Source organism: Perca fluviatilis, chromosome 1, assembly GCF_010015445.1.
Source record: "Perca fluviatilis chromosome 1, GENO_Pfluv_1.0, whole genome shotgun sequence".
Classification (NCBI taxonomy): Eukaryota; Metazoa; Chordata; class Actinopteri; order Perciformes; family Percidae; genus Perca; species Perca fluviatilis.
Window position 1 is genome coordinate 21,562,537 of NC_053112.1, and position 16,027 is coordinate 21,578,563.

At 36.6% G+C, this 16,027-nt stretch overlaps 1 protein-coding gene and 1 long non-coding RNA gene across 3 annotated transcripts; one reads left to right on the plus strand and one right to left on the minus strand.

Moving 5' to 3' along the window:
- Window positions 1–3,371: 3,371 nt before the first annotated feature.
- Window positions 3,372–6,523, minus strand: LOC120566957 (zinc finger protein 501-like). Its single transcript, XM_039813694.1, has 2 exons — window positions 6,277–6,523; window positions 3,372–5,852 (listed from the first exon to the last, which is right to left on the minus strand). Exons 1-2 carry the CDS (start codon window positions 6,446–6,448, stop codon window positions 4,801–4,803), a joined length of 1,224 nt encoding a protein of 407 aa, XP_039669628.1. The 5' UTR covers window positions 6,449–6,523; the 3' UTR covers window positions 3,372–4,800.
- A 5,087-nt stretch (window positions 6,524–11,610) lies between these two features.
- Window positions 11,611–14,803, plus strand: LOC120562226. 2 transcript variants are annotated; one of them, XR_005639711.1, is made up of 4 exons: window positions 11,611–11,880; window positions 12,182–13,400; window positions 14,035–14,129; window positions 14,523–14,803. It is a non-coding gene; the product is annotated as an uncharacterized LOC120562226 (long non-coding RNA). The 2 variants fall into 2 exon arrangements; XR_005639710.1 differs by having other exon boundaries at window positions 12,182–14,129.
- Window positions 14,804–16,027: the final 1,224 nt, after the last annotated feature.

Genomic DNA, 16,027 nt, shown 5'->3' on the forward strand with positions numbered 1-16,027 from the left:
AAATGACTGATATGACCTCTTCTGATTCTCTAGAAGCTAGAGAAGGTGTGAGCCAGACAAATGCTGATTAGTGTAGTTACTTGATTAGATTTACCTGCAAGCTGCATATAACCAAAAGTACATTGTTTTCAAAACATAAGCATGATTTTTACTTTTTTAAACCTAACAATACAGAATCACAACAATAAGTGCTATGTTTAAACGCAAAATGACAAAATCACTGGTAGATCTTGTGTGCCAGTGCCAGTGTGCCACAACAAAGTAAAATGTTTTTTTTCAGATAATGGGTTATCAGTTATGACGCTGTTGCCAAAACTCTTTTTGTCAGTTGTTTTATCTGTGGAACCATTGCTTTTACTTCCCTCCATCTGTTTCCTGCCATACCAATAACCAAGACAAGAAGAAAGAAGAATAGTAAGTTCTCAAAACTAATGTTCAGAGTTAGACATCAGGCTAACCCAGTGTGAACAGAAGTGAAATAATTACTTGAAGCATGAGTCATCACCACGAGAACATCCCACAACCAACACACCAAACTTTTATCCGTCTATTTATCTCGACAAATTTATTTTGGGTACAGGAGCAACAAAAACAGTTTAACAGTTGTGCATAGGGTAATTTCATCTAAGCTGACATATACTCAGGCCTACTTCTACAGCTGGGACCTGAGGCCTGTACTACGAAGCAAGATTTGGCGTTAACGAGGTAACTTCAGGTTCAACCCAGGGTTTTCTGTAGCCTACCACGACGGTGGATCGCTTGTTACCGGGTTAAATCGCCGTGGTAACTTATGCTGACCACCTAACCTGGTCGGAAGCAGGTTAAGTTGGAGATTTGAGATCAACTGGTGTAAAAGCACCGCCTACTGACTAATCAATACTCGATTGATAACGGCGTCACCGTTCTATATAAGGTGGAGCTCGGTGCGCGGAGGGAGAGACAGAGAGGGAGAGAGAGAGAGAGGGTTGCGCTCATAAAAGTTAAAAAATGTAGAGACCGACAACCCCGTTAACATTCCCTGATGTGTATTTTTATGAAATATATGCATTTTAATGAAAGGGAATTACATAGGCTGTCGGCTTCTTGAGCCGTGTGTTGCCGATGCGGACAGCGGTTTGAATTATGTTTTCATATATTTTATTTGCTCTCACGATCGCTTCCACTGCCAGGGTTGCAACTGAAATAATAGGCTAAAGCAACGACAGTTTATGGAAAGCACAAGTGTAATTATGGTCAGATCTTGTGCCTGACTGATGGGGAAGTAATATTGATAAGAGTTGTGATGTACGCATCTACAGCGTCGGCTATTTTTTTACTAGCTTTTCCTCCTGTTTTAGGAAGCAGCGACTCTATTGCGTTTCGCCTGCAAAACCGTGTCTGTGTTCTTCATATTTATGTAGAATTATAGTTTGCTCTTCTTATATAAAATATGTGGCTCTGGTAGATGTTTGCGATTTGTCGTGCTGTGCAAACACACACTCTTTTATGTGAACGCGACGCTGGTTTGGGAAACCCTGGGTAGATTGAACTAGTTGATAACCACCGTCGTGACACAGGTTAAACAGGACCGCGGTTGTTAGGGTTAGTGAGGCCTGGGGCCTGTTTCACAAAAGCAGAATATCTAAATCCAGGATAACTGATAAAGCGAGGCTTGACCTAGTCTAATCTGTGCATCCTGGCTTGGTGCGTTTCACGAAGGCCAAGCCAGGCTGAGGAGGAGCGACTAGGTTGAGCCAGGCTGAAGTAATTCAGATAGATGCGCGTCCACGGCTTTCCTCAAAAGACCGCGAGGTCGATCACAGATTTAGTGATGCCAAAATGGAGAATACGCATTGTACATACTTTATACAGAGTGAGCAGCAGCTTCTTGTGGAAGTATGATGACGTGAAACACATGATTTGTATAAAAGAAAAGAAACACGGCCACTGTAATGAAACAGCGAAAAAGCGCAGCAGACGATCACGGACCGCAATGTGTAAGCAGCCTAAACATAACTGACCACAGCTCTGAATTGAAACCGTCATAATCATACCATTCAAGGATTAGGCTACTAATCATTTTCAAAAATTAACAGTTGTACTCTTTGCCTTGAAATTTACCATCAAGATCAATTTTCTACAACGCTCAAAATATGATGCGAAATATCTCTTTCACTCTATTCCTCCCTCTCTATCTCTCTCTCTCTCTCTCTTTTTTTTTCTTCTCTCATGGGCTAAAATATAAATTTCCTAAGTCATATTAACAAAGTAATGCAAAGTGTAGCATACAACTGTTAGTTTTTGCAAATGACAGTGACTCATTGAATGGTTTCAGTTAAGAGCAGTATTTCATAAATGGATATTTTTAGACTAGCATTCAGTCGGTCCGCTATTATTCGCTCGCTTTTCCGTTTTTTTATTTTTATAGAGGACGCGTTTCTTTCTCCCTCAACTATACTGTATGGACATAGAAAATAAAGACACTGAAGAAATTGGACTAAAATCTAGAAAATATAAAGATAATTAAGTGATAAATTCCATGCACACTGTAAACATGAATGGAACAGAGTATATTCATCAGTTATTTCCCCAGCAAAAAAGTTCAAAAACCATTGAGTTGCCCCTACCTGTTATATGAATGTACAGTAGCCTACATCACTAGATTTACTGGTCCAGTGAACTAAGACTCTAATTTGGGAGGATTGTACAATAAGAATATGTTCTTAAAATTGTTCAATTCTCCCAAATTATAGTCCCAGTTTACTGGACAACCACAAATTGTGTGCTAAGAATTCCAAATACAATGCACATGAAAGAGGAATAAACACCCCTTATTGTTAAAGAATAATAAAAAAATTAATTCTCAACCAAAATAATTCAAGGTGCATTGATCAACTATAGAAATGTACAGCATTGTATATATTGCCCTTAGTAACAGACTTCATTTGAAACACATTTTAAATTTTATCAGCCTTTTCTAATCATCTCAAAAACTGCCATAATATATTCATCAAACTTCTAACAACAATATGAACATCAGTCTTCATACAGCAATATAACAGTAACAATGACTGTCACATGAATAATTATAAAAAAATAATGGTCACAACTTTAACCAATAACTTTTCTTAAATGAACAGCAATATGCTGTATTTTAATCCAGGCTGATAATAACAATAGGGTAAAACCAGTGCTGGGTGAACAGAAAAGGTTCCAGGATTAAATAAATCCTGGCTGTTAGCCTGGTCAGGAGCAGGCTAGCTGCACAGAATAAATCTCCATGGTGATTTATGTGCCTCCGCTTTTGTGAAACCGAGTCAAGGCTAAATTGAGCCAGGATAACTGGGAAATCCCGGCTTAATCCCTTATCCTGGTTTTGTGAAACAGGCCCCGGGTAACTGAAAGAAAGCCAGGACATGTTGACCTTGATTCGTAGTACAGGCCTCTGATGTATAAACAGCACATAAACAGGAAAACCATGATTACACCATTTCCTACACATTAACTAATCTCAATCTGATATTTATAAACAAAAATGTAACATGCACACCTGTTGCATACTTTATAACATTTACAAATATTAAAATTAAAAATTAAAAATAAGGTGAAATATGTTATATAATAAAGAAAACATGGTTAATTACAGTTTCACTGACTTTGATTTTTGGAGTCTATCTGTAAAATGTCAATCTGAGCTGCATTTATATACTATAGTTAATTTAGATCACTTTTTTGTTGTTTTTGCATTGGAGGCATTTAATTCATCTGTAGTTTTCCTATTTTGAAATCTGATTTCTGAAACTAATTGAAATTAAATGAATTCCTGAATGAAATGACCTGAATGTCTTTAGTCAGATTTAGTCTGACCCATGCTTTCTCAGTGCAGTGTTGGTACCACATTGTTCAGTACCAGTTTCCTTTTCTGTGTGACTGTTAAGATATCTCACATAATTTATTTGGTGATGCGTAATTGTGAAAGTGTCATCAATGTGTTACAGATAGACACAGTTTCACATAACACAGTCTATCATTACTCAATTTATTTTCTTTGTCTTTATAGCCTTACACTACAGCTAATGCCTGCTTTTATTTAATTTTTAAATATATATATAACCAGTGTGTCACCACTAAAACCCAAAATAACAAACATTATGTTAAAATGATGCCATTACAAAATATATTTAAAAATATAAAACATGTTGCAGACAAAAAAGAAAAGACTAGCAAGTGACCCAACACCAGTAGTAGAGGCTTTCTTCGCCTCAACATCAGAGCTCACAATCCATTCAACTGAAGTGATGTATACAAATGGTTTTAAAAACAATAAAAGTAGAAAAGAATATTAATTAAATCATGAATTATGCAATCAATGTGCTATAAAGATTTTCAAAAAATTTGGGAGATTATGATTGTTTCTGAGAAATACTATTGCCAACAGAAACAGGAGTCCTGCAGTTATATGAAGAGAAAAAAAGAGGTTAATTCAACAAAACGTGACGGCGTTGTTGAATATGTAATTCAGCATATTGTGACCTCTGCTCAATGGGGAATTGTATACAGTCAGTGACAGAGATGCAGCTATTGAAAGTGAATAACAATGAGTTAGTGAACAACTCTCCACAGGAGTTTCAGGTCGATGTTTTCTCTTGTGTAAATTGATCCTCTGGTGTTTTTTCAAGTTCGGGATGCAAGCTTATATGTTTTGCCAAATGAGACGCATCAAAGCATCTTTCCCCGCAGATCTTGCAAAGGTACGGCTTTTCACCAGTGTGTGCTCTTCTAATGTGGCATGTCAAGTCACTATTTAATCCAAAATCTTTTCTACATGTTTTCACAGGTAAATGGCTTCTCACCTGTGTGGATTCTTGTGTGAGCTTTCAGTACTGAATTCTGATTGAATCTTTTCCCACATGTGTTGCAGGAATATGGCTTCTCATCTGTGTGTGCTCTTCTCATGTGGGATGTCATTTCACTACTGTGTCTAAAATTCCTTCCACATGTTTTACAAGTATATGGCTTCTCGCCTGTGTGGATTCTCATGTGGACTGTCAAGTCACTACTGTGTCTGAAACTTTTCCCACACGTTTCGCAAGTGAATGGCTTCTCATCTGTGTGGATTCTTTTATGAGTAATCAATGCTGACATCTGAATGAATCTTTTCCCACAAACGTTGCAAGAATATGGCTTCTCACCTGTGTGGGTTCTCACATGGGCTTTCAAGTGACCACTAAGTCTGAAAGTTCTCTCACATGTTGTGCATGCAAACGGTTTTTCTCCTGTGTGGATTCTCATATGGACTGTTAAGTGACTTTGACATCGGAAAGCTTTTCCACATGTGCTGCAAGAACATGGCTTCTCACCTGTATGGACTCTCCGATGTCTCTCCAGTTCTGACTTATACTTGTAAACTTTCCCACATGTGTCACATTTTGACTGTTTACCTGTGCGAGTTTTACCGTGAATCTTTGACAAGTTAGGGATGTTTACAATGTTACTGTGACTTATACTTTCGTGATTTTGAATTTGTTGTTTTGACTCTGCATTTCTAGTGGATCCTGAGTCTCCAGGCTTGTCTATTTCCTGATCTTGGCTCTCAGCTACATGAGAGTTGAGAGAAAGAAGCTGATGGTCACTTTTGGGATCTGGTTCACTGTGGTCACTTTCCTCATAAGTAGGCATCAACATAAAGCTAGCGGTCTCCTGCTTCAGTACAAACTGCTCTCCCTCCTCACTGGTGCAGAGTTCCTGTTCCTCTTTAACCTGTGCAGACTCGGGGTCTTCCTGGTCCAGACTGGAGTCCATATCCTGAATACAGAGCTGCTGCTGGTCAGCAAGAACCTCCTCCTCCTTACAGACATGTTGCTGTGGGAGCTCTGGAGGGACAGAAAATGAAATACTACTGTGATGGTAAAGAAAAAAAATGCAGAAATGTGAGCACATATGCAGTACATGAAACAAATGGGGTTATTAATACATCAAATTCATCAGTGTAATTTTGTGTTATTAAACTAATTCAGTTTTACACACCTATCATTTATTTATTTTTTTAATTTCTTTATTCAGAATACAGATATACAAACAAACAAGCCACACATTTACAAATTCACTTCAAAAATAGAGCTTTTGCCTCGGGTCGAGCATGTAGGCTGAACAAAACCTAGGAGTTTATAAAACAAATCAACGTAATGAAAAAGGAAAAAAATAAGAGATAAGAAATAAAAGGGGCTATCTCAAATTAACTTAAGAGATTCAAGTAAAGAAATCAATTTAAGGGCTTTTTTGTCTTTAACCACTCACCTATCCTGTGTAACTTTATTTCCGGGTTCCAAACGATATCCAGCAGTCTGCGCTGACGGTCGATCTCTTCCTCGTACTTGACGATTGTTTTTTTTAAAACACCGAATATTTCTTCAGCAGCAGCAGTTAGTCGCTCGCTGACAAATTCTCTCAAACACTCAACTGAAGACATTGTTGCCTAATTATCATGAGTGAAATACTTCGCACCTAACCCATCGTCCACCAGCTTGTTACTTATTCTTCTTCGTTTTTATTGGCGGTTCGCATTCGCAAACCAACTTTAAGGTGCATACCGCCACCTAGTGTACCGATGAGTGATTGGTTTAGAACAGGGATTGGTTTCAACAGGGGTTCCGGGACCCCTAGGGGGTCATCAGAGTCAATGCAGGGGTGCCTCAAAATAATTGTTAATCTTTGAAAGTTTTTTCGAAAATTACAAAGTCTAACATGAATCCAACATATTATTAGCAAATATAAATCCCCGCTTACTGGCCTATAGGTAAGGTAGTCACTAAGGTAGCCACCCACAGATACATTTAAGGATTCACTCTACGTGTATGTGTAATATTAAAACATGATTAATTATTAGGCTATTTTACTTTAATAGCTTAGTATTCTATGCAGAAAAAGGTATTTTATTGTAGGCCCAGTTCAATATGCAACTTCATTTTAGACAATATACGTGGCCTGCTCCATCTGTCTTTCAGTTAAGGGGTCTTTGGCTTAAAAAAACGTTGAAGACCCCTGGTCTAGAACAAAAGAACAACCAACAAACACTGCAAAATAATAATAAAAAATAGGCTTATTAAAAAAACCTAGGCTGAGGCCGGGTTAGCTCAGTTGGTAGAGCAGGCGCACAAGGTTTACTCCTTAACGCAGTGTCCATGGGTTCGACTCTGACCTGCGGCCCTTCGCTGCATGTCATTCCCCCTTTTGTGTCTTCATCTGTTCTGTGTTAATAAATGCCCCCAAAAAAAATCTTTAAAAAAAAGATAGGCCTACAACATATTTCCAAATCCTGCCTGTATGACCTATCAACCCCCTTCTGATTTACCTGAAGTCCTGTCCTTTGCTTTAAACTAGCGTGTCTATTATACACGGTTCAAAATTAGCACCATCTACCAGCCAAATGCTGGTAAAATATGCAATTGGTGGTTCTGCTGCTGTTGCAGCGTAAATATAAATAGTTTATATTTTCAGGTATGCTAAATTTTTATGTTTCCTCCAATTCTGACTTCAGTACGAATGGGGATGTTCTGTATCTAAAATATATGTGTTCAGAAAAATACGGATTGAGCCTTAAAACATGATACTGTGGCAAATTAGTCCTGAAATAAATCTATAATTCCTTTCACAAAGCTACTCCCCATAAATTGTACACGTGTATTTAAGAGAATAATAAACAAACACACACACACACACACACACACACACACACACACACACACACACACACACACACACACACACACACACACACACACACACACACACACACACAAATGCTTATTTCACATTCAGTACAGTATGAGCAAGCAATGCCAAGGAGTTGGATGTTTTTGTTCTATTTGTTTGTCTGCTATTTCCCAAGATAGCTCAAAAACTATTACAGTAAGCAATGAATTTAAATATTAATAACTAACCATTTTCAATTATTTTTAATTAGCAGAAGAAATTTTACTCATATTTCCAGTAGAAATACAATCAAAACATCTAGAAACAAAACTATGATCATCTGTTGGCATAATTGAAGTAAAATAATCTGAAGCAGTTAATCAATCAATCAATCAATCAATCACAAAAAGCGAAATATAAATTTAGGGATTGTGATTGATTACAATCTTTATTTCTGCACAGTCTTCATCTCTGAACCGATGTCCATTTGGCGCTGAAGGGATCCATTAGCTGAAACCCCAAAACAAAAAAAAACTTTTCACACACCAAGAAGCATTTCATAGACAGCAAATTTAATTTCAACCAACATAAAAAATCTTCTTTAGAAACAGCGTATTGTTTTATTTGATAAAGATTTATTTATTAGTCTTTATTAAAAATCTAAATCAGAAGCTACATATCTTATGGTCCGTAGTGAATATACTGTATAGGTAACTTTTAAAATAAATAGTTGCATGCTTTTATCCACTTCTATGACATGGCATTTATTCAGTTTTTCGCTTTCTCTTTCACTACATCTCACACACACACACACACACACACACACACACACACACACACACACACACACACACACACACACACACACACACACACACCACACACACACACACACACACACACACACACACAGAAATACACACAGAAACACACACACACATGAGAAGAAGACCAATCAGAGGCGCGAATCAAAGGCAAATTCAAAATGCTTTTGTTAAGCCGCTAACACATAAAAATAACTGAACTGTTGCTGGTAAAGTTGCTTTATCATGAAGAAGAACAATTAAATAAAGAGGACCAAGCACCGTACCTGGGGACAGAGCTTTCACCATTGCAGCCCCCACCCTCTGCACTGACTGTACTGACCTGGACACATTCAAAACACTCATCAAAACACACCTCTTCAGATTAGCCTTCCACATAAAATAGTCTTACATTTCTCCAGTGACAGTTAGCCTATTGGTTTTATTGTTTTAATTGTTTTTAATATGCTTGTTTTATGTGTTGGTTTTATTGTTTCATCTGTTTCTTATGTGCTAAGTGTGCTGGTTTTACTGTAAAGTGTCTTTGAGTACCATGTAAAGTGCTATATAAATAAAATGTATTATTATTATGATTATTATTATTATGATTATTATTATTATTATTATTAAGTTAGTTAAAAATAATACTAACAATTACCTTGAAGCTTTCTTTGAAGATCATTTATCGTTTTGGTCATGTTTTCAATAACTGTATGGAGCTTGTTGAGTTCTTGGGTCAGGTTGTTGTAACTGGTCTTTAGCTGGTCTCTTTCCTGAGTCAGGTTGTTGTAACTGGTCTGTAACAGGACCATCTCCATTTTCCACTCAGAGCTGCCTTTGGTAACTGTGATTGACACATAAAGCTTAAGCAAATAAATAAAACACTGTCAACCAGCATCACCTGCTTTGTGTTAAATCAGCATGCTAACAAAGTACTCACATAGGCAAACCACAGTAATGAGTCCAGTCAGTACGAGAAGACACAGCAGACCCACTGCAGCAGCTCTGCAGGAACTCTTATTTACCACTTCAGCACCTGAAGGTAGGAGTATTTGTCATGCGTTTGCTCCTCAATGTGAAATCAAATAAAATCCACCTATATTCACATACTGTATACGCCTAGGTAAAAGTAATACCACACTGTCAAAATACTCCACTTAGTAATGCATTCAAAACCTTAAGTAAAATCAAGCAACATGTACTTAAAGTTTGAAAAGTTAAAGTACTCATTGTGCAATAAAATGGTCCCTGTCAGTGGTTACTAGCCATGACAGCGTCTCTGATGTGTTTGTGTGTGTCATCATGGCAAAATGTGGTCCTGGAGACATCTTCTGTCACCAAATCCCTGTCCCAATTTGATGTCACAGCAGGTGTAATCCCATCCCAAGATGGTCTCTAGTTTACTATTATATATCAACATACTGGCACATTAGTGTGTTTTTTTAATGCATATTACTGCTGTGGATGTTCAAGGTTGTGCTAATTTAACTCCTTTATATAATGATGGGTAGTTTAATTTACACAGCATTGCATCATATTCTATAAGATCATATGTTTGTAGTGTGGCTCTTCTGTTGGAATCATCTAAAAACTTTTCATGGTGTCAGAAAAAACCCTGTTTTCGACTTTGTGAAAAAAAGCTCCAAGAGGCATTTTAAATGTATTTAACTTAAGAAGTATGATAATTTTCTCAACCCACAAAGAAACAATTCATCCTTCAGTTTATCAAAAACATGTAAAATCACCAAATCTGGAGATACATAGTTTTCATTGGACAGGAATATGAAAAATTGTAATCTAAAAAGTAAATGTGTCAAACAAATGTAGTTAAGTAATATTCTCCTCCAAAGTGATGGTTAAAGTAGCATTAAATGGAAATACTAAAGTAAAGCACAAGTATCTTGAATTTGTACTTAAGTACAGTACTTAAGTAAATGTACCTAGTTATTTTCCACCACAGTTATGTTGTAATCCTAGAGTTTATTAGTACAAATCTAAAACCATCAATGACAGCAAACCATGCCCTCCACGTTATTGCTCCTGATTTTAGTCTGTGTTGTAGATAATAATCTTTCCTGTGTTTGTGTTTAAATGTTTATATATAGTCTATGGTCCACACATTCACATGAACCTGCAGTCAACATTATAGTATTTGTACACAGGACCTGTTTGCATGTGTTCATTACCTGAGAGTGCAGCAGTTTTGTTTGGCTCCAGACTGTGGATCAACACATTTTCATAAATACTTTCTGAACTTTTTACCAAACTCTTCCTTTTGCCAAGATAACCGAATGGTCCCGCTTCATTGACATAGATATCCGTCAGTTGATCCATGATGTTCAGCTGTATTGACTTTAGAGTTTGGTCCTCAATGTCCCAATGTCTTGAGAATGTGCCTCTGAAATGATAAATTATCTTTCTGAACTGTACTCAGACGAAGTACCTAACATAGTAACACAGATGGCAACATATTTACGCATGTGATTCTCTGCTTACTGTTACAGGAAACTGAGGGCTGGTTAGTATGATTTATTTTAGGTGACCACTTTTACCTGTTTGGCCTTGCAGCTGCATAATGGTTTTTCCCATTTGGTTTCAACGTTGCAAAATCTCTGAAATCTTAAACCACTGCTAAGAATGAATGGATAGATAGATAGATAGATAGATAGATAGATAGATAGATAGATAGATAGATAGATAGATAGATAGATAGATAGATTCCTACACTTTAAGGAAGTTGAGCACTCTCATCTAAAAATGTATGACCACATTAGCTTCTATTGTAGTGTGGTATATATTTAATGAAAGACAGGAAAAAAGACAACAACCCTATCAGTGTAGATGGTTTATTACTTAAAGATAGATACTGACTTTAGAAATCCACTACCACAAATGTAAGTAGTTGGACATACAATAAATAAAAGGGTGAATAGACTTTTTTTAGTTAGTTAAATTATGGGGTGTTATGGTGGCTTAGAGCTTTGCATTGTCACCATTTCCAAGTTTACTACAATTAATTAATTAAGGCTTTAAATAATCCAACGTCATGGCCCAGTGATTTCCTCTATTTTCTTCCCTTTAAAAAACCCATGTGGCCAATGTGGCTCCAATTACTTCCCTGTAGGGTTAGGTGATACAAATGCTAAAATACTGTCGGACTGGTCCAAGCAGAAGAGAGTACACCTAAAATTAAATTAGGTGAAGTGGGAAAGCAGCATGTCTGAGGATATATATGCCAAGCCAGACTTCACCAAAAAAGTTAGATTTCAGACAGGTGTGAAGGAGGACAAAAACGTAGACGTCTGTGTTGACATTGATAATGTGAGGATTTATGACAATTACTGGGCAGAGGAGAGTACGCCACAGGACAAATCACAGGACAACAGGACTGAGGACCAACAGCAAAGTATCTATATCTGTCATTGTCTATTTCTGTCTGCCTGTCATATGTCCCACAAAGGATATTGTTTTTACTTTAGATAGATGAATTACTACTTAAAACTGGTCATAAAAAACAACAAATGTTTAGCTATAAGGCCATGGAATTTTTAAGCGTGGGTAAATAAAAACAACTCAAATTGTTAACTTTTAATGAAGGAGAACTTCACAAAATAGCTAGTTATAAAATGCAAGTCCTAAGTAAGACTATGGTCACGGCACTAGGTCTTTAAGATAAACTTATCAGCCCTGTCTATTTGTGCCAACAGCCGATTCAGTCAATGTGAGTTCAGAGAAGAGGAATTATCTCAGAGTTGCTGCATTGCTTCTGGGGCTGCTGTGTCTTCTGCTCCTGGTGGCAGTCATTGTCCTGGTGGTCCTATGTAAGTTTTTGAAATGAAAAGCCTCAATCACAACCTGACCCAAAAGACGAGCCAGTTAGAAAAGGAGAAAGACAATTTGAATGCCAGGAACAAGAACCTCACGAGAGAGAGAGAGAGATGAATTACAAATACAGATTGGTGAGTGAAAATATGAATAATGATTTTAATCAAAGACATAGTAAGACATTTTGGAAATTACACTTATTCACTTTCTTACCAAGAATTAGGTTAGCACATCAATACTGCTCATGTATGTTCGATAAAAAGATAGCTAGAGCCAGCAGCCAGTTAGCTTAGCTTAGTACAAAGACTGGAAACTGGTAAAAAGGTAGCCTGTCTCTGTATAAAGATTTTTTTTGAAAGGAAGTAAGTAAGTAAGTTAAGCTTAAGATCACTAATTAAAAAGTTAAATAGCATTTGTATAATTTATTCTAAAACCACAGTGTAAAATGGCAACCAGCATTGTCCTGGCCAAGAATAAACATAACTTCCTTAAAATTGCTAATTGTCATGTTTACACTACGACTTAAACATGTATGGTGTAACATGTTAATTACTGATCTTTAGAAGCGCTGGTAGGCAGATTTAGTTAAGTTCAAACAGAGCCAGGCTAGCTGTTTCCAGTCTTTATGCTAAGCTAAGCTAAGCTAACCAGCTGCTGGCAGGTAGCATCATATTTATAGTAGGCTACAGACACGGGAGTGGTATCAGTCTTCTCATCTAACTCAATTAACGTGAATAAGCATATTTCCCAAAATGTCAAACTACTTCTTCAACAAGGTTTTCATTTTAAGCCCTGTTTAGACATTGAGAGATTTTAAGATAATTCAGTCAGAAGAACAGATGGCTAACAGTACTACGAAAAAGCTGAGAGTGGTATTTCTGCCTGATGGAGTTATATATTGTGACTGAGGTCATACAATGTTGTGTTGTTAAACAGAGACAACATGCGGTCCTGACCATTGGATGAAGTTTGGCAATAGTTGTTATTTAATGTCCACCTCAAAGAAAACCTGGACTGACAGCGGAACAGTCTGTGAAGATCATGAAGCACAGCTGCTGCTCTTATTTTATTCTCGTCCAAACTATGCTCTTGTTTTAAAAGGTTTGTAAATGCAACCAAAATACAAAACCTGCTTCCCTTTGCAAATTCATCATTTTAATATTAGGATTTAAATATGTCAGTGTTATTAATGGTCTCCGTGGTAAATATTTGCATCAGAAATACATGTATACAATTTTGAATGTGGTAGAAAAAATAGGCATTTGGCCTCTTAAAAAGATGGATGTCAGAACAGGTTGTGTGCAATGCACCTTCAGTCTTCCTGAAATGTAAGAAAAAAGGAAGAGAAAGTCTATGAGTCTAATGACTTCTGCAAAGCTGCAGAAGTGAATACACAATATGAACAATGTAAGAGGGAGACAAAAACAGACAAAGAGGAAATAATGCATTCAAATATAGAACAGTTTTTTTTCCTCTTCTATCTGCATTATCACAATAGGCCAGCAGACATTTTGACTTTCCATAGTAAGAAAAGCAGAGTTGTTACTAATAACATTAACAATGGCCACGCAGCATAGTACCTTGAAACTGAAGCAGCTAAATGGAATTCAGCAGTTATTTACACCGCTTCTCCCACTGTGACATGTCAGAAGGGTGGCTCTTTAGGTATACATACTCTTTTTGGAAGGACACTAAATAAAGTGATAAATAATTGATTATAATCTTTGACATTTAGAAATATATCAGCTCATTTTACCTGGATACCTGGATTGGTCTGACTAATGAAGAAAATGACTGGAAATGGGTAGATGGGATGGCAGTTACAAGGAAGTAAGTCATTTTCCAATTTTTGATTATTTATTGACTTTCGCTGTGCTACATTCAAAATGTGTGTCAGTACAGGGAGACAAACCTGTGCCTACTTAATTAATTGGTCAATTTCCAATAAGGCTCCCAGCAGTCCTAATGTGGCCCTGGATTTACAGATTAAAGAACACAGATGAGGAAGTGCTTTTTATATTGACAATACAGAACTATACAGTGTAATGATATCAATATCATTACACAAACATAAACACCTGAGCTTTCTGTGTTTCAGTCAAAATCATTATTATGTTGGGCCTCATAATAGCATGCTCTGAAATAACAATGTCAACAGTACACATTTCTAATATATTTTTAATGGTTTGAATTTGTGGCTGAGCAGTTTTTGTTCATCTCTAGGTACTGGAGAAGCAGACAGCCGGATGATGGTGGTCCTCGTGGTAATAGAGAAGAATCACTCACATTTCAAACATAAATACTTTAAATAACTGGAATTATTTGAGATGCAGTGATGAATTATACTTTATATGTGGGGAAAAAAAACTCAATAAAATCTGATTATTATTGTATGCTCTTGGACTGATTCCACAGCTGTTCTACTCTCACACATTTTATGTAAACAAAGTTCTGAGCTCATATCAGTAATATTATATTCATTAATTTTGTGTCTGTGATGTACTCTAAACTCTAAATAAATACATTTGAATGACCTTATTAATTGTATGACTGAGTGATTTTCATATCATAATATGGCTATCGAGATTGACAAACTGTACTGCAGTTGAAGAGCTAAAAATGCTAATATATACGTCATTTTTTATTTGAAAAATTAATTCATAATGATAGAAGATATATTTAATTAAATAACACAAATCAGTTAAGTGTTAGGTGTTAAATGTAAAGTTGTTAACATTTTAGTCATAATACAAAGTCTTGATTTGGGTCTCAAGGCTGTAAAAATCAGAATTTGTTGTAAGATTTGGATCCGAATCAAACATCCCACCAATATAATCTCATTTCACATGTGTGGACCAGGTTTAGCAGCACTAAATGATCGTATAGCCAGAGCTAATGTCAATGATCTGCATTGTAAACATTAAGGTGACCCACATCCCTCTGCTTTGTCAGTGAATTCACTACTTTGAATCAGAGGTGTATAGTCCAGGTGCCAGAAAGTAAAAATCCTGCCATGTTTTTGGATCTGCCTCTACATCTAGAACAGGTGTTTTCACTAACGAGCTCATCTACCTGGTAGAGGAGCTGGTTTAGTGATGGTTGGGACAGCTGCTGGACAGGATTTCTACTTTCTGGCACCTGGACTATACACCTCTGCTTTGAATTTACCCTCTGTATGAAGTATGTAAATAAAGTTGCCTTGCCTTGAATGTAATTCATGCAACACTTAATATTAGGAAACCTTTTATTGGCACAATAAAAAAAATTAAAAATATTATGTAAAAAAAAAAAAGAATGGCTCTCACCAAGTATGACTCTGTTCCCTTTGTTCGTGTCAAAGAGCCGCTATTCATCACTAGTTCAAAGCTAAAACTTCACTGTATTATAAGGTACACAAAAAATTAAAATAGGCAAAAGTAACCATTAATAACATGTTAATCTCCGTCACTGTAAATATAGCAGTGATTCAACTTGTTTTTTACATTTTCTGTTCTAAATGCCTGGTATTGTGGGTTTCTCTATCAGGTGCACAGGCGGTTATATCTTATGTGTTGCAGATTTTCCATGAAGTTCTCCATCTGCATGTCTTATATTTGTGTCCCTCAGGCCATGTGTCCTAATTTTAGTCATGGTGTTTTTGTGGTATTGCACAAGAAACCATGCCAACACATCCAACAAATGTGACTTTTGAAGAGAAACCTTCAAACATATTTCTACATTATTTTCTG